Source organism: Dicentrarchus labrax, unplaced genomic scaffold, assembly GCF_905237075.1.
Source record: "Dicentrarchus labrax unplaced genomic scaffold, dlabrax2021, whole genome shotgun sequence".
Taxonomy (NCBI): domain Eukaryota; kingdom Metazoa; phylum Chordata; class Actinopteri; family Moronidae; genus Dicentrarchus; species Dicentrarchus labrax.
In genome coordinates, this window is record NW_026136715.1 from 15,914,209 (window position 1) to 15,933,401 (window position 19,193).

The 19,193-nt window shown below is 41.0% G+C and overlaps 1 protein-coding gene and 1 long non-coding RNA gene across 3 annotated transcripts; one reads left to right on the plus strand and one right to left on the minus strand.

The window, feature by feature from the left end:
- The first annotated feature begins 49 nt into the window (after nucleotides 1–49).
- Nucleotides 50–15,092, plus strand: avpr2aa (arginine vasopressin receptor 2a, duplicate a). Of its 2 annotated transcripts, XM_051425648.1 has the most exons (8): nucleotides 50–241; nucleotides 359–459; nucleotides 1,346–1,423; nucleotides 7,156–7,544; nucleotides 8,488–8,733; nucleotides 8,981–9,127; nucleotides 10,177–10,741; nucleotides 12,785–15,092. In XM_051425648.1, exons 4-8 carry the CDS (start codon nucleotides 7,158–7,160, stop codon nucleotides 12,982–12,984), a joined length of 1,545 nt encoding a protein of 514 aa, XP_051281608.1. In that variant the 5' UTR covers nucleotides 50–241; nucleotides 359–459; nucleotides 1,346–1,423; nucleotides 7,156–7,157; the 3' UTR covers nucleotides 12,985–15,092. The 2 variants fall into 2 exon arrangements, with proteins under 2 accessions (XP_051281608.1, XP_051281607.1); XM_051425647.1 differs by having other exon boundaries at nucleotides 50–459.
- LOC127377598 (uncharacterized) lies at nucleotides 7,431–9,068 on the minus strand. The gene is made up of 3 exons (XR_007887713.1): nucleotides 8,956–9,068; nucleotides 8,656–8,766; nucleotides 7,431–7,563 (listed from the first exon to the last, which is right to left on the minus strand). It is a non-coding gene; the product is annotated as an uncharacterized LOC127377598 (long non-coding RNA).
- Nucleotides 15,093–19,193: the final 4,101 nt, after the last annotated feature.

A 19,193-nucleotide genomic window follows, 5' to 3' on the forward strand; every position in this document is an offset into this window, starting at 1 on the left:
ACTCCTTGCTGCACGCTCCACCCTCAGCCCTAGAGGACAGGCTGGTTGACCCAGGAGGAGGGGATAGTGGGGGAGGGAGGGGAAGGTAAGAGCAGACGGAGGGAGCTCAGATTCATTTCTGCTGGTGCTCCTGGAGGCACAGCACATTGCGAGAGCATAACGTGACGCACAAGGAGCCGGGACACACATGGCTATCAAATGGATTACTCTGAAATACACTTGTGAACTCCAACAAAGCAAGGTAAATACAGTCAGCCAGCACACAAAGGATTTGCACAGACCCTGCAGAACTCCGCTGTCACACTGACAGAAATAAAATAAAAACTAAGTGTGTGAGCATCCTTCTTAATTCATTCAGCTGATATTACACTGAACAGAGGACTTGGATTAACAGCACTGAAGATGTGAATTTGGGTAAAAATCTAACAGCTTGTTGTCACACACTGAAGTGGATCATAAGTAAGTACTTTTTATTTACTCTGTGGTGAATGTTTGATTTGATTACTAATACTGGTTGTGATATAAATACTAATATTAGTACAAATACTTCTAATTATAATCCTCCAATAAAAATCACTTTACAGCTCAGTCGTCTGTAGGAGCTCAAACTTGTTCATATAGTCTGTGAATGGATTTGTTTACTGACCAATCTAGGTCATCTCTCTGTACATCTCTCGATTGCGCACAAGACACACATATACAACTGAAGCTCTGTGTTCAGTATGTCACAATTTATACTATATTTATACTGTAGGTCTCATTTTTCCTAAAATACAAATTTAAAAAAGAAAGAAAAACATTTCATTTGTAATTAATAATACTGAAAAAGAGTTGGAAAAACATTATCTATTTTAGAAACCGTACCATAAGAGTACACCTGTTTCGGAAAGTGCAGCTATGACTGAAATGAATGAATGTACAGATTATACATTAGGTACGCTGGGAAAATGTTCCACATACTTTATTAAATAATACTCGTATCAAAAAGCTTATACAACATATACATTGATATATGATTTTCACATGCTTCACTGAATGTTGGCATATGTTTATTTTAAATGATTGACTATCACATTCAGTTGATTTTACAAATAAATAGACACAGTGTGGTACATCGTATGTATTTACCATGCCTCTCAGTCTTGAGTTCAACATATGTAATGTGTGTTAACATATACAGTATGTACAGCACATTTATTTTAATGGATAAAAATGTGTAAATGCTATTTTTTCCCGTGGATTAAAAAACCTCAGGGGAACTGTCAGGTTGTTAATGTGATCTGCTCTAGCATGTAACGTTAATGGACTGTCTAATGGTGACGGCTGTTAATGCTTTGTCCCATAGTCACCGAGACTGACGAAAGCAAAGCGCACCAAGAGAAAAGGACACGCGTGAGAAAGCTTACCATGCACTGACAACAAGGTGAGAGGTGACAAAAGACATATACTCACCTTGGGTGCTCTTCTTTTATGTGTGTGTGTGTATGTCTGTTTCCTTGTGTGTGTGTGTGTGTGTGTGTGTGTGTGTGTGTTTGTGTGTGTGTGTGTGTGTGTGTGTGTGTCCTGCCCTTATTTTAAAAGGCAAATCAAAGCTCTTGATAAAAGGAAATGTGTTGTTCCTGAACGGCTGTGTATTTATGGTACACACAAGTCTGTCTCTTCAAAGTTCATTGATTTATTGCCTGACTTTTAAAAGATGTGTAAAACAGAACAACTAATTATTTTATATATAGATGGAAAAGTTTCTCCTCACAGTGAAGCAATGCTCATGATCACAGCAAAAACACAGACTTTAATTCTCATTGAAAGCCTGAATATCTCTGTCAGTTTCCAATAATGTAACGGCAATTAAAATAATTTGTCAGTTCGGTAGAATCATTTATTGTGACTGAGAGCAGGAAGCTGTTTGTATCAAACAAAGTGCTCTAAATGGGTTTTTTTCCATTAATCATACACTTTCTGTCTTTTTTTGTGTGTGTTTGGCTCTAATCTATTATATGCACAAAATGACTTCCCTGATTGTTGCCCCCATAAGGAAAAATCATCATCATCATCATTACTGTTATTTTCATGGTCAATTTAATCTGGTCTCTAACAGGGAGATCATTTCATCCCGTTCATTTCATCATGTAGCAAAGATCTGACCATATCAACTACAAACCTCCAGACCTGTTTTTACGGCCCAGTTTCCATCTTTCAGGGGGGAATACTCTGAATTTTTTATCAGCTGTGTGACATGAAAAAGGCCCTGTTTTGTTTAGGGCACACTCTTGTCGCCGGTATGCTGGTTAATGATACATAACAAGGAAAACAGTCAGTGGTCTTATGAACAGGCTTTATCAGTGCTGATAAGGGGACTTGGACCTTCTTCAACATCAAACCCAGCGAGTTCTGTCCACTGGCTGGTGGTGTATTATGGAAACAAACTTATTGCAAAGAGTGCTGCAGCACACACAGAAGTGAAATGTGTGCAAGTAATGACTGTATCAGTGAGTGCAATGAGGTGTGGTCCCACATGATTAACATTTAATGGGTGGTTTGAGCATGAGAGTAAAAGAAGCAAGTGTTTACTTTTAGCGGCAAAATCTAGAGCCTGAGTGTGACACAATGAAAGAGAGGAATACATCACAGATACAGAGCTGTGAATCAGATTTTAATAAGTACAGCAGGTGCCTCCACAAATTGAAATGCATAAATATATGCATAAGTATCCTCCTGCCATTGAACCGACTCATTTTGGTGGGGAATTCATGCTTGCTGTATGGTAGAGTGTCAATGGGGATCTAATTTATGGTGAATTTATGCTACACGTGAGAGCACCAATGGGGATCCAAGAAGAAAGCATGGTCATATCTGCTTTATTATGCAGATGAAATGCTGCACAGCCCAGAGTGTGGCTTCACATGACTCATCCAGGCCTTTATTTTGTAAGAATCTATTGATTGGTATGTACCGAGAAAAGCAGCACACAAAGTCAAAGCTTAAGTACATCACCCTGTGTGATCTAATGTTTGATTCACATGTATATTTTCAGTCGTCCTAGATGTATATTGGGCCAGACTATTTTAATCCTGTTTCGTGCTGCCAGAATCTCTTAATGAGGGTGATCATTCAAATCAAACAAAAATAATAAGCATAGCAAGAAACACTTCTGCTGTAGTTTTGATCCTTAATGACAGGAGATGGTGGATTGGTCAGGACAGAAGAGAGTGGGTGAATGAATGCAAGAAAAAGAAAAAAATAACAGGTGAGCGGGTAAATTAGAAAAGAGGAAGAAAGAGGAAGCAAATTAGGGGGGGGAAATTAGAACAGGTTGTTTGAGTGTACACTGGGCTGCTAATGAGGACAGAGAGGTCCTCATTAATCACATTGGGTCAAACCTGGTCAAAGGGAACTAATCAAGGGATTGACACGCACACAAGACAGGTGGGGAAGTGATGGATCTTTCATTATGTCTGGATTACTGCACCTAGTGCCTGAGCACCTGTTTGTCTGCCACCGCTGCCATCACCATTTCATGTTAGCTACTGATTAGCTTTAAATCTGCCAACCGGGTTCATCTTCACTGTCAGTGTCTTTAAATGCAAACAAGGTGCCCTGTGCATGAAAGAGTGATAGAAATCTGTTTCACTGCTACGCAAGAGATGGCAAGACAGAACTAGAGAGAGGTAATATTTTAAACACATTTGAAAGTACAGGAGGTTCAGTTCCACCTCATGTTTTCTATTTTTATACAAATTTCAGTTTCTTGTTAAAAAGTATTTTTTTTATTTGACTGTGAATAAAGAAATACTTAAAGGGCTACAGCCGTGGATTTACATCAGCTCATTTACTACATTTTAATTTTGTTTGATTTTTTTGCCATTCAAGACATCCATTGTATTCCACAGAATATGAACGTCTATTAGTAAGCTCTGGAAACCTTTCACATATGTGCTTATGTCGTATCAAATTTATGACAAAACTATCCTCTAAACTTAAATTATTGTGAAGGTTTGTCACATAACCGATTATGTCTTACCAAAATATGTATCTCGAAGGCATTTGGTAATTAACATACTTTAGGAGGGTTTAAGAGGACACAAAGATATAATATTTGGATGTTGGCATAGCTGGAACATGACGTAGTTTGTCAAAAGGAATGACCAAAACATGTGCGAACAGCAAGAAAAGAAGACAGAGATGTTGAAAGATGTGAATGGATGGCAGCTATAATGTTGTCTTGCGCGTTTTAACTACCTGTTTCTATCCTCCCAGAGGCACTGTAGACCTGTGTGCTGGGAGAGCGGTATAGGATGGGGGAAGACATGTAAATGGATGGTTGCACACGGGTTTGCATCTGGAGAGGAGAGCAAGAGAGGGATCGACTCCATCATTAATCATAGTGAAAGCTTTAAAGTAAAGGGAGGAAGCAACATACTTCACCAACTACTAAAAGCAATGTCTACAGTCCATCCAGCACCGAGAGATGGAATAATTTGTGCTTAACATTAACTCGATCAGACAGATGGGAATGCTTTTTGGGCCCGTGTTATTAAAGAGAAAGCAAAGCAGAATACATTTTCAGAGACAGAGTATGTAAAGGAATATGTTAAACTGCATCCAGCACATTTCTGCAGATAATATTTACCTCCTCTACCTACCCTCGGTTTAAGGAATTTCCTCTGAGAACAGGAAACATTGGTGCCAGAAGTTTTGAACTATGAGTGGGTCTCCTGTAGTTGAGTCATTGAGCAATTTTAAAATAATCCATCTTGATTTCTTGGATGCACAAGTCATGCAAATGAGAAATGAGAATATTTGGAGAAAAATACTTTGTGTCCTTCAGGAGTTCAGGGAAACGGGCTAATTCAGAATTTATCAGAACAAGACTGAGAGAGAACAAGAGATGGAGCAATCCTTTGTGAATCTGTTCAGGAGGAATTGCCTCACACTCATTCCCATATATGATCAACAGATAAGTCTAAGATACCATTTCATAAGATTTCCTACCAGTTATTAATCCTTTTTTTAAACTATTACAATTTTATTTTATTGAATACAATTTGGGGATATTAGTTTAGCATTACTGTAATACTGTGGATTAATTTCTTATGCCACAGTGGTATTATAGCACCTTGCTCAAGTCATTTCACCTTATCTTCACAGAAGCATACTTGAAAAGGGATTTCACATCAGGAATTAGTCACATGGGCAAATATACATAATGAGATTATATGAGAGAATAAAGGACCATGGCAGCACAAAGAATCCTCTCATGAATTATGCTGTAATTACAGAGAGGGGCACAAGGCTCCTTGGGTTCTGACAAAGAGAGGCCAGGAGATTCCTTGATGAAAAAAGGCCTAGTTGTCTCAACCTGTAATTAAAAAAAAACCTTGAAAAGGCAAAAATAATAAACAGATAATAAGAAAGAATATTAGTAACTTTGATCCAAATGACCTTTGAACAAGGCCGATATTTGAGCAGAATTCTCAAAACTCACTAAAGCAATGCAGACTTAGAGGAACGTAATAAAAGTTAGACTTGGTTTATCCATTTATGGCAGTGTTGTGGTCACCTGGCGTGGCAACAGGGATTCCCTCGAATCAAAGAGTCGTTGTCTGACTTAAGAGAAATGGTTACGCTCAGATTGTTCCTGTCACCCATGGCCCTACCTTCATGCTGGCTAGAGAGGTCCAGCTGGCCTTTCCTGTCATGCATTCATCTGAATACATTCCTTTGGGAAACGCTTAACAATATGTTCAGCTGTGTTATCTCACGCGCCCAGTGGTGAGTACACTATTACTAGCAAAACGGCCATCAGGTCTCAGTGGAGTAGAGAGAACAACTTTGTAATGTTTTATTAGTCACACGCCATTGCACAATGCTATCACTGTATCGCCTATTTGAAGAAGTTGAGCATTTCAAAGCACCTACTCAGTGAAACATTTATATACCTAACCACTCCTTGCACATTCGTCAAAACAATACATCAATATGGTGTCAATGAACAAACACTGTGATAAGCAGCAGCACATAACCCTCCTTGGAGTTATATTTGGCAACCTTCTCCTTCCTTATCTTATCATCCTCTGTCCACCTCCCTATTCTTTTACCTTTTCTGGGCTGTTTTTTCCCTTTCCTGCCCTTTCTCCACACATGCCTTCATCATTTTTTTTTCATCCTCCTTCATTTTTCCTCCCAGACTTTCTTCTACTTGCAGTTTATTTGACCAAGGATGCCCCCTGCATCCCATGACTCTGTTTCTGAAATTGTCATCTCATTCCTATCAACTTTCTGTTCTTTTGAGCCATTTATTTATAAGCAAAGAAAAATAAACCTTAAATTCATTGACATCAAGAGAGAGTGTGACTCGGGGAGGGGAGGAGGAGGAGAAAGAATGCCTGTGTGTATGAGAGAAGTTAGAGAGGGGGGAACAAAAACAGGGGAAAACAGGAATGTATGGGGGTAAGCATGGGATGAGAGCGATTATGAGAGCGGAGGTGAAGGAATAAGAGTGGTGGGAGAGAGGGGGAAAGCTGTCAAATCAACCTTGAGAAAATATGAAAAAGAAAATAAACCGCGTTGGACTTGCGTCAAACAGAACTTGAAGCTTTGAGAGATGGATAAACAGACACACTGAATCCTTATTAAAAAATTGGAGACAGCACCAAAAACACAACAATATTCACATGGCAGCATGATTGGTACAGGCTCTGGCTTTCATTATTTTCATTCACATTTAATAAAATTGCATAAGGGAAGCTATTTGTGGTGTACGATGTGAAAGTGTAACAAATGCATCGAAAACAAAGAGTCCCTGTGATTAATGTCTGCATCAACATGTATTTTAAATAAAAGACCAAAGTGTTTTGGTCTGGATTCTCAGTGGTTAGATAAGGAAAAGTACAAAATTACTCAGCTGACAAATTTGAGGGCAATTGGAGGAAATTTAATAACGAGGTCAGACATGATACTGATATTGTGATAATACAGAACAAGTAAATTGTTTGTTGATAAAATGTTTTCTTTGTAAAATCTGTATATAGACAGTCTTATGACCCTGCACCAGTTGGACCTCTGATCACCATTTAGCACAGGGCATCATTTAAACAAACCAGAAAAACAAGATTTTATTGGCTTTTCCACATTAACACGTTGTTTGTCTTTCAGGAATGGAAAGCATCAGTGTGGAAACGGACTGGGATGGGTTAGCCCTCTCCTCTCTGGTCGCCACAGGAAGGAACAACTTCTCTTCCTCGTCTTTGTTTGTGTCTGAGCTGAACTCCCTCAATAGTTCCCACAGCGGGGGATCCTTCTTTGGGATCTTCCCTGAGAATGGTTCCACCACCACCACGCCTCACACCCTGCCCCAGCCCAGGCCGAGGGACCTGGGCCTGGCCCGGGCAGAGATTGCAGTGCTTGGGTTGGTGCTGGCTCTTACCACCCTGGGGAATAGCTTTGTGCTGTGGGTGCTGCTGAGGAGGAGGAAGCACAATGCTCCGATGCATGTGTTCATGGTCAACCTGTGTGTGGCTGACTTGGTGGTGGCCCTCTTTCAGGTCAGTTAACTGGAGACCACTGCAGGAAGTATTAAATTCATTTATAAAAAATTAACATTCATCATGTGAAACTTCTAAATAAGACTCTCTCCTTAAAGATTCTTCCAAAATTAATTATTAAATTACAATTAAGGTATTAGGGTTTTCCTCTTACCATATTATTTGTCATGCACCATCAATCAGGAAGCCTCATCTGGCCTTTTAATAGTAAGGTTGTTATAACATCTATTTAAGATGTATTGCAAATTGCTCCAAATTTAATTGGACTTATTTGTGTAGCTGCCTTTGTAACTGTGGTTTAAACGTGACTGGTGGTATACTGCCTGAATTGATTGGCAACACAGTGTAAGGAGGTATTGGATTCAGTGCTACGCTGAACTGTAAGGTGTTTCAGCTGGTCACAGCTAGTTTAAGACCTTTTCTATGTTTGTTTTTTTATTGTAAACAAATCCAATAAAAAGACCAACTGTCTCTCAATACTTTTGTGACTTTCCCACCCTGTCTGTGGCTCTTACTCTTCTTACTACTACTGCTAAAGATGGAAATCTGGCTAATTTCTGAGCTCACAGACATGTAGGTAAATTTAGTTTTCAGCAAATGCTATTCAAGCATACTATTTTCAGTTTCAGATGAACACACATTTGGTGCTTTAGAAAGTGTTTACACCAGCAGCAGCAGCAGCAGCAGCAGCAGCAGCAGCAGCAGGTGTACGTGTTTCATAGTAGTTAAAGAACAGGTCAGTGCCAGTGCTCATTGATGTTTTTTAATGTTTTATATCAGGTTTGGGCTACACATGATCAATTCTTTGTTTGTTTTGGTCTTTTTTCGACAATAACAGAAAAACAGAATATCACTAGACTTAACTATAACCTTTCGTCCTCTTCTACATTTCCAGGAGCAGCTTTTATATAAATAACTCTTTTTTTTAAATCTGTGTTTCCAGGTTCTTCCGCAGTTAATCTGGGACATCACAGAGAGGTTTCAGGGGCCTGACCTGCTCTGCCGGTCCATCAAGTACTTGCAGATTGTGGGCATGTTTGCTTCCTCTTACATGATAGTTGCCATGACAGTAGACCGGCACCATGCCATCTGCTGCCCGTTGCAGGCTTACCGTGGGGGAGCAATGTCCCGCTGGAACACCCCTGTCATGGTGGCCTGGGGCTTGGCCCTAGTCCTCAGCATACCGCAGGTAGGGAGGAGTGAACAAGCATCCAAACAATACCTAACACGCAATTACACACACAGTCACAAAAAAACACATGGTGAAATAGGAAATGAGAGCCCAGCGGGTGCTCACACCCTGATTGCTACAGTAGAACTCAAGATGTCGGTCTATTTTTAGCTCAATGAGGCCATTGCAGTTCAGTTAATGGAAAAGAAAACTGACAGTCATGTCTGTGGGTGTACTGACCACCTCCTTTTGTTCGGTCTGTCAGATGTTCATCTTCTCTCGCTCAGAAGTGGCTCCTGGAGAGTACGAGTGCTGGGGCCATTTTGCTGAGCCGTGGGGTCTGAAGGCCTACGTCACCTGGATGACTGTGGCAGTCTTCCTCCTGCCCGCCCTCATCATTACCATCTGTCAGGTAGTACTGGTTTTACTGGCTGGTTTCTCAATAATTGTACTGTCCACAATGCACAACTGAATAGGATTACAGGCTGTAGGCAACATTATCCAATAATGAAGCGTGTGGCATGAATGAAATTCTGTTTTGTTTTCATCGAGGGCGCGTTTGGCAGGCATTGTTCGATAACCCAAGGGGGACTGTGGTTGGTGTTATGTAGCATCCCATGGCAGATAGGCATTCTGGGCTGCCTCCCATCAGCCCTGCTGCTCTATTTAGGGAAAGATATTTCCAGGGTCCAGCTATTTCCCCTAATTAACACAGCACTTGGAAGACCACTGCTGAGACGGCTGCTCAGAAAATCTGCCCACTCTGAGAACCTCCTGCCAGGAAGTGGAATGTACCAGATCTCGGCCAAACATAGAATCCCTGACCTTTTTTCATTATCGAATTTCAAATTGAGAGGCCTCTTTAGACACTTTTTCAGAAGTATGGTGAAGTTACTGGAAGAAGGAAGTCATTCATTCAAGTTTCAAATGAGCCGATTAAGTACATGTACTGTCGGTATATACTGTATGGTGTTGTGGATTGGAGTGCACTTTCTATACATACTCTCATAAAATGCTGTTTTTAAAAGTCAAAGAATAGCAACAGTTGGCAGTAATACACCTTAAAATCAATCAAAAGATCAAAATAGTATGACTCGCTTGTTATTACTTGATTTAAAATGATTGTTTTAGTTTCTCAAGAGAGCATGAAGAATCATTTTGCTGCAATATAATTTTATGGTAGCTTTTCTGATTCGAACAGAGTGGAGTAATAGTGGTAGTCCATAAAAATGTCTGACACTGGTTTATGGCTGATGGTGAAGGCCAACACACACTCTCTCTTTCAGTCCAAATATCCTGTCACTGTTAGAGAAAAAATGTCTGTCTGCAAAGAGCAAAGACAAGCATCTGAATCTGGCACGTGCCAGTCATAAAACTTAATCCGCAGGCCCTTAGGTCGTTGAATGATGCAATGCCTTGTTTTCCTCATATTAAACTGCGCTTGAAAATATTGTTTTTCAGATAAGAATCTTCAGAGAGATTCACAATAACATCTACCTGAAGTCAGAGAGAATGGTGATGGCTGAGTTGAAGAAGAGCGAAATCCTCTTCCGCTTCCACGGATTTAAGAAGGAGGATGAGCGGGCCAGGGAGAGGGGGAGGCGGTCATCAGGAGGAGGGGGCAGGGATGGGAGAGGAGGACAGCTCTTAAAGGGTGTGAATAACAACCCTCACAATAATAGCCAAGTGGGCGAGTGTTACGACTATGTACCAGCCGCTATTCAATATAACAGTTGCCCTGGTGAACATGTGACAACATCAACATCACCTACACAACAGCAAACACTGAACAGCTCAGATTGCCAGGAGTCCTACACGTCCTATGAGCTGACCTCAGGCTCACCTCGTTGCTCCCTTGACTATGCCCCTCCTCACCCTCCAGCCACTCCGCCTCCGAGCATCACGAAAGCCATGTCCAAGACAGTGAGAATGACCCTGGTCATCGTGCTGGTCTACACTATCTGCTGGTCACCTTTCTTCATCGTCCAGCTTTGGGCGGCCTGGGACCCCAACCCTCCAGACCAAGGTTAGTCATGTCTGTTGTTTGATCAAAGTCAACCTGATTTCAGGGGTGGGGTACCGCATTGCAACATTCACCTATGTCAGCAATTCAGCCTCAAAAAGCAACAAAAACAGACATCTGGGTCATAACCATTGCCAGTGAATCACTTAAGTTGTTTTTCTCAGATGGATTGAGCCTCATTAGCCCATTTTATCCATTTAATGGTCCTAAATGTGCAAAACCCCTATCTGTTTTGCACTATAGGCAGCCAAAAACAAAATCAAAACAATCAGGTCTGGTTTACAGCAGCAATCTCTGATCAATGCCGCTGTCCATCTTAGTGAGTCTAAACACGATCTCACTCATTATTCCAAGGACACCTCGCTCCAGCTCAGATGTGGTAACAGTGAGTGAAATACAAGGTCAAAAACAATGTTTGCTTTGACCTACGACCAGAAACTTCCTGGATGACATCTCTGGCCTCTGTACATTTTTGCACACAAACAGCATCTGTTGATGTCTTTACTTGCAGCCAGTGATGGAGCAAGAAACACTTGTGTAGCCCTAAGTTGTGGCTGACAGTATGGACTGAGTGGGTGTCCTGAGGCTAAAGACAAACATCAGTGGCCAGTAAATAACCTGCTTATATCCCCTGCTGCTTTTGCAACACTGCCAGATGCTGACATTTCATCAACAATGATCACTTGCCAGCAGCTCGCACACATAGTCCAAATCACAAGCAGACACACGGTGCGAGGCATGTAAGCTTGCACACTCACACGCATGCGCACATGCATATACAAAGTGCACTCACATGCAGATGCAAGTATGCATACACATGAGTGAGTCCTTACTGGCAGACAGCTCCTATCCCCACAGCACACACACACACACACACACACACACACACACACACACACACACACACACACACACACACACACACACACACACACACACACTAAATAATAATAATGCTCGGAGCATGGAAACAAAGGTTTGCTCATGATGTGCAAACACAGAAATGTTGGTTTTTCTTACCTTAAAGGGTCCTATCTCGCCTCCTCTCATAAACATATGCGATGAAAGTAAGAAACAGAAACAGAGGAACCAAACTTCAAACAGCAGAAACTGATAAATAAATAAAACTGTGCTGTTTCTGTCTTATTGCCTGACCATCCACAAGACTACCAGGGGCTTATTTTAGATTAGGTCATAAACCAGCCTAACCTAACCTCTGTACAACAGATACTAATTTAAATAAAAAGACACTCATTTCTGTGTACTCTAAAGTGAGTGCTGGTGTCTTTTCTGTGAATGTTCACACAGATAAAAATATATTTTTTTGTCTAATCTTACCACATGACAAAAATGTGCTATTGCCTGTACTGATGAATCTTAAACAGACTTTTAGTCACATACACTCCGTGAAATTGGGCTAATTTCCCTGTCTACTGGAGTTGGTTTCCAAGCACTGCACAGTGGCTGCCCACTGTTCCTCAGGCTGGGTTAAATGCAGAAAATAGAATTTGCCTATGGGGATCAATAAAGGATAATTTAACAAGATTCTGAATAAACAAACTTATTTTAAAAATCATACATACATTACAAAACATACAATACAGACATGATTATTTGTGTGTATCTGTGTATGTAAAAGATCACAGTCCTTGCCTGTTGTCCTCAGTTTGCAGCAGTGGTGTGAACTTTTACTATTACATAAAATACTTACTTTTATTATTTACAGAGGAAAACTGAAATCCCTCTGGGTTATTTACAGTCCTGTTGCTCTACCTGAAGGAAATAAAATGAAAAATAATAAACAAGAATAGTTTATATTGAAACAAAAAGTATTTGTTGAAGATATGTGTTTGTTACATAAGAGAGAAGAGAACAATGTGGTGTACTACTATGCCCATCTGTCCCCAGTTGGAGGAATGTTCTACGTCATAAACACAAACAAAAATTCAAATTTTTATGTGTGTATGTGTTTATGGACTTATCTTATAGTTATTGTAATGTGTGTGTGTGTGTGTGTGTGTGTGTGTGTGTGTGTGTCCTTTGTAGGAGTGGCCTTCACTATCCTGATGCTGCTGGCCAGTTTGAACTCGTGCACCAACCCGTGGATCTACACAGCTTTCTCCAGCAGCGTGTCCAGAGAGCTGCAGAACCTGCTGCACTGTCGGTCGGGACCCGGCCGCCGGGGCTCCCTGCCCGACGACTCCACCACCACACACACCTCCACCACCAAGGACAGCCTATATTGACAGAGACTGATGAGACAGAAACAAAGAGACAGACTTGAAATGACATTATGTGTATGTGGACCCATTGCAAGGACGTGTTATTGCACACAACTCTGTCACCACCACTACCACCACCTCCAGCATCACAGCCTGAGAACTGAGAGTGCTGACCTCTACCAGATGTTTCCAACAACAAAGGACAGCTGTACTGTCAACAGGACATCTATCTGTAATCACCTGTCATCTCTACCCCGGCAGTGAGGAAGGGTGTCATTGAAGATGTCAACACCATTTTACGAGGGCACTTTGGAATATACTGTACAGTGGCAGTCAGTGACATTATCTGCAATGTCAAATGTCCTTGAAAGTAAAGAGACTTCAGCTGCAGTTGTGCAGGACCCTGAGCATTGATTCATTTGACGAAAACTCTTGCCCCGGTCAGACAGAGCAGAGCCGTAGGAATGCAAGGGGTGGATCACTGTATTAATGGCCTTACGGCACGCCTAATGTACAAAGCAGCAGACAAAGCTGTGGGTGCAGAGAAAACAAAGCAGCAGGCAGAGGGAAATGGAGAGAGAGAGAGAGACACACATACAGACAGCAAGAGAGAGCAAGACAGCTGCTGGACTGAGACCAGACAGGGGATGACATGGATGTTACTGCTGCAGGAGCGGTCCTGAGAAGGCTGCAGTTGAAATCTAATAATGTGAACAAACTTTGTTAAATCAAAGAAAGTGGATTACAGATGGATGCTTGAGGCTGAATTCATATTCACTCTGGAGGAATCCGGTTCTAAAGAACAATACTGATTTGTAAGCAAGATGGACAGAGATTCACTCATGAGGACGGTGCAGTAGAGTCAAGACACCATGAGGAACTGGAATACCATGGGTTAACGCAGACAGAAGGAGGGGTATAGACCTAGGAAAATACAAATGAACAATCCAGGTTTCCTTAACCAACCGGGACACAATTATGTGATTGTATTTTTGTACAAACACAGCATATAAGGTACACCAAATTACCTTCCTGTCATGCTCTCTTGAACGTTAAACAGGAGACACAGGAACAAATGAGAAACATTCAACAGCATTCCATGTACAGTGAAGTACAACAATGTAAAGTATATTTATTTAAAATGTAAGGCACATTAGATATAATTTCATTCTGTGTAAGATGAATGTTGAATGTAAATCATACATTTGTAATGGTCCGATATGTGTAGTGGGAGATGTCAAACCAAAGATTTTTTAAAGCTTGACTATGAAGTCAGTTCAGGTCTTAATAGTAGTAATGTTACAAAGCTTCAGCAGATATAAGATATATAAAGTGAACACACTCCCAGTCAAACCAAGTGCCTGTATTATCAAAAGACATCTGTAGAGGGGCCTCCCTCACTGGATTCATCTTTGAATGATGTCAGCCATGTTATTCTTAGACAGAGCTACCACCAGAGCAGGAATAATTGAATATGTTATATCACACCATGAGCCACGTGTTCCTTTATCTTTTTATTTATTGTTGTATAAATGAAAATATACACACATATATATATATTTCAGTTCCTGTTTCTGCCTTATGTTCATGTACAGTTTTTATATCACACTTTAAAAGAGAAATGTATTATGCCCCTCAACTGCATGACAGACATAGAAAAGTAATGTTTTTTTTATAAACTTACGATTATATAAGCTACTGTACATACAGTAGATGTGATAACTTTATGTGTGTATAAAATAAGATTTGTTGTATGTGGTCAAACTATTAATTTCGAACTAGATGTTTCTGAAAATAATGCAAACTGTTTATTTCTTCCCCAAAAAATTGCTGTTCACTCATTTTGAGCCGGTTCAGCACATCCTTTTTTCATGAGAGAGCAATATGTAATGCAAGTCTGCAGGACAATACTGGGATACTTTCAAGGTGTCTCAGGAGAACTCGTCTGTGTTGAAGGAGAAGCCTCACCTTTTCCTCTGTGTGGCCAGAGTGTTTGGGCTTTCAGCACGCCACTGTGAATATGTTCCCAAGGCAGAAGCCTCCACTTTGATTCTCTGCCAAATGAAAGGCTACAGCAACAACGTCCCGTGTCTGACTTTGTTATATCAGGAAATAAATGAACTTCTCCCAAACCCTCGGGGTGTTCATGTATTTTCCTCTTCCTGTCAGGAAGTTGAGAGGTTAAAAGATTCTTCTCCGCTGAAAGGGTCAGACTTCAGATCCATCCAGATTTACGGAAGAGGCCAAACACACTTTCGTTGTGCAATATACTGTCCGTACAGCCATTAGAGAGCATTACAACAGCTAAATAATGAATGTTCTCCAATAAATTGAGAATTTGCTGACACGAACACTAAAATTATACCCATCATTGCAGATAATTTCTTTCTGACTCTGTCTTGTTTCCTGAGGATAGAAGACCTGGCAGTAGCTATTATCGCTCCAACCACCATTCCCCCCCCCCCCCCCGTCAGAGCATATGATAGATGGTCTATAGGGTAGGTTACTGCTTTTTGTAATCCTGCGGTGTGTGTGTGTCAGCGTGAGTGCGTTTATGCTGAATATCCGGATGCTTATGGTTTCGAAGCTGAGGCGAGGTTGATGTCTAAACTCAAGGTCACTTCTTCATTACAGTGGGGCAGAGCTTTTCCTGCCAGGCCCCATGGCTGTGATGGGGTTTAAGGGAAATAAATGAGCCCTCTGCGTGGCTGTCACAAGGGCAGGAAAATAGGTGAACTTCCCCCATCAAATCAATTTAGGGTCAGCCAAGGAGTGCATGCAGTGGCTCTGAAGAATGACAGAGCTGCCCAGCCTTGACCAAAGTCGGCATAAATCAGATCTGGAGCCAGGAGCTTTACTACACTAAGCAATGTGTCTGCATTGCTTCACTCAAGACCCTTCCGCGGACCCGATGAGTACCGTGGCTGCTATCAAGCTTATTCCAAGACACCGGGAGGCATATCTGGCCCCAACCAACTTACACAATCAGCTCCAGTGTCTGTGTTAGCAGAGAGCACTGAAGCATCTTACTTTATAAACAGAGTAGACAAAAAATGAGCCAGACAATTTATCATGCCTTTTCAAAACACAAAAGTTCTCTCTTTCTCTCCCTTCAACTTGATTTTTTGTCTTATCATTTTCTGTCAAAGCAGCTGGGAGTTTATTTTGGGAAATATATGTTTCTGACATAAAAGGCATCTGCACACATTGCCTTTATTTACAACAACAGTTTGACTGCAACTGGTTTCAAGGTGGTTTTTGCCAAATATAGCCACACTTTTATTTTTATTGGCAGCAATTATGATTCTGCAAAAACTCTTGCCTCATACATATGAGAGCCAGCGGGATCAAGGTTAGCTTTTATCACTCTCGCCCACCTTGTTTTCATTACTTAAAGCGGGGTTGTGTTCACACCTCAACAAGACCCTATAATTTTTTTTCTTCATTGTAAAAACAGGCATGTGGACAGAGTCTGATAAAATCCATTTTATGGGAGCTCGTTCAACAGGCTTTCACAGGATTTATGCACAAGAAAATGGTTTGTTGTGATGTGTCTGCTCCTGTTTAACCTACAGTATTTCATGGCTCCCAGCCAACTATGAGCAGTGCAGGTAAATACAAAAAATGCTCTTACTTACTTACATTACTGTGGTTGACCTTTTAGTGTGAAATGTGAAGGGGATGTCTTATATGATCAAGGACAAGAATTTTTTTTTTTTTTAAGAGAGAAAAGAGCATTTCCCCATATATGGTTGGTTCTTGACTGGCAACTGCATCAACAGGCAAAGCGGATTAGAGGATGCCCAAACAGGACAGGAAGAGGGAGATAACAAAGGGGAATGCACAAAAGCTTTGGAACTGACAGAGAGTTTATTCACTCCAAACACAGTCAAACTGTTGTGGTTAAAGCAGCTATACATAAAACATACCTCACTGTACATACACATCCATGAAATAACCGGAACAATAACTGTTATTGTAGTGTAAGGAAGGGGAAGCCAGCATGAAAAGATACAGTCTGTTTTCAAAGTGTTTAGTTATAGCCCACAGTTTGTTGACCTTGTTGTGCTTTTCAAAAAGTGTGACGAACGAGCAGTTAAAACAACGCTTATGGCAGAGACAGTATAAGTGTGACTTCATGTGAGAATAGTTTGTGCGACGCCAGTTTCCACACTGCTGAATCTCACTAAGCCCATTGGTGTCTGCCCCCGGAGTTGGTGTTTTACACACCTCTGTCAGAGCAGCTTTTCTCTGCCTCACAGCACACACACACATGCATGCATGCGCACGCACACACACGCACACACACACACACACACACACACACACACACACACACACACACACACACACACACATACACACACACCTCTACATTAACTCCAAGTTCTCAGTAAAACTGTCTTATGTGATACTACTAATGACAAACAAGGTACTCTGCATTGGTCAATCAAAATTTAAAGAAGTGTTGTGTAATAATGTAAAAATAATTGTGACTCAGATGCGTTTGTTTATATGACCTTGTAAATTAGTGCCTGAAACAGAAAAAACAAAAATCTACAGATTAACAATTCACCATTAGAAGAATAACTTGTGACTTCCTGTGAGTACACTCACTCTGAAACAACCCTAACCCTAACCCAACAAACAACAACAATCTCAAAATATTTCATACTACATCCGCAATTATCTGCCCTGATGTGTGGGCTGGAGTCAAGCACTTTAAACTCCAATCACACAACAAAGTGGAGGAAGAGTCTTGTGTCAGCATCGACTCACTGGCCTTCTTTGACTGTTTGTTTGCTCATTCCATTTATATCCCTCCATCCAACCGTCCCCCACTTCCCACAGTCTAATAGGTGACTCCATGAGGGAGTGTCTGGATTCCATCCAGCTCATGTCTTCTTTGAATTACCAACATTGTGGTGTGTCTATTGTCTCTCTACCAAAGTGACAGAAGACAGAGGCTGAGGTGTGCTTACACCATTAGAGAGAGAGTGTGTGTGTGTGTGTGTGTGTGTGTGTGTGTGTGTGTGTTTGTGCTGACAAAGCTACAGAAAAGCAGACATATGAGAAACTTCTTGTGCACTCTGTGCACTCCTCAGTGTTTATGTGTGTGTGGATCATGTTACCCGTATACTAAGTTTACGTTACTCTCACAGGAGTCGGAGAGAAGTTGCAGTTGTGCTACACTCTGAGTGCAGTACAGTGGGTGCACAGACAGATCCGAGTCTGATACAGAAATAGACAAGCTAAATTTAAATCTCTCTAACAAACTAGATCTCATAAGCACGAGATTGCTCTAAGTACCAATAAATGTGACAAACTAGAGTGGAGTGGATGTAAAACAGAAGAGTGGCTCAAAGTGTGTTATTTGCAATTTGTTGCCTTAACACTAGCACCAGCTGATATTAAATCAGTAAAAAGCATGTGTAATCTGTCCATGATGAGGTAATAGCTGGCTTCACTCTCAATCTAGCAGGTTTAAAAAGCAGCACAGAACTGCCCCAGTGTGTTCAACTGGTGGCACTGCACTGCAGCAGGTCAGGAAGGTAAGTAGCTCCAGCGCCTTTTTACTGATTAAACACGTATACCGAGTGGTCTGTTGGTGCACATCGAGAGAAAACAGGACAGGCCATCAGCTGCGGGTGTGCTGCTGTGGTCGTACACGTACCTCTCCTTGACTATCTAGGAATGCCGGTGGGACAGTGATGCCTCTCCTCTGCAGACAAAAATAGCAGTAATTTCCACTGAGAGTTCAGCCACAACCCTCTAGCTGAACATGTTTACATCAACAACAGAGTTTTTCTTCATGGTTTTGTTAAGTACTATCGATCTTATCAAATGTGTACTTGGGGTTAGAGTTTTAAAAGCTAAAAATAATAAATTAATTTCATAGTAGCAGAAATGTTCCATCAGTACATGAGGTGTACATCTTAATGGATATTTTTATAAACTGTTTATCAGATGAGATATTGAATGGAGCACAGAAACTGTAGCTCTTAAGAAAAGCTGTATAACCATCTTTCATCCCTCTAGCAATTAAGTCTGTGAAAGCTAAATCCGCTTGGAACGAGTTATCGTTTGATCAAGATGAGGTCAGGGATAGTTGAATAATCCAGACTATTTGCCAATTTACCACTGACAACCAGGGAAAATTTCATAGTTGACATATGTTGCTATGGAACAAGAAACCACAAACCTTCCAGTCTGTCTTGGAGTAAAAGGAATTT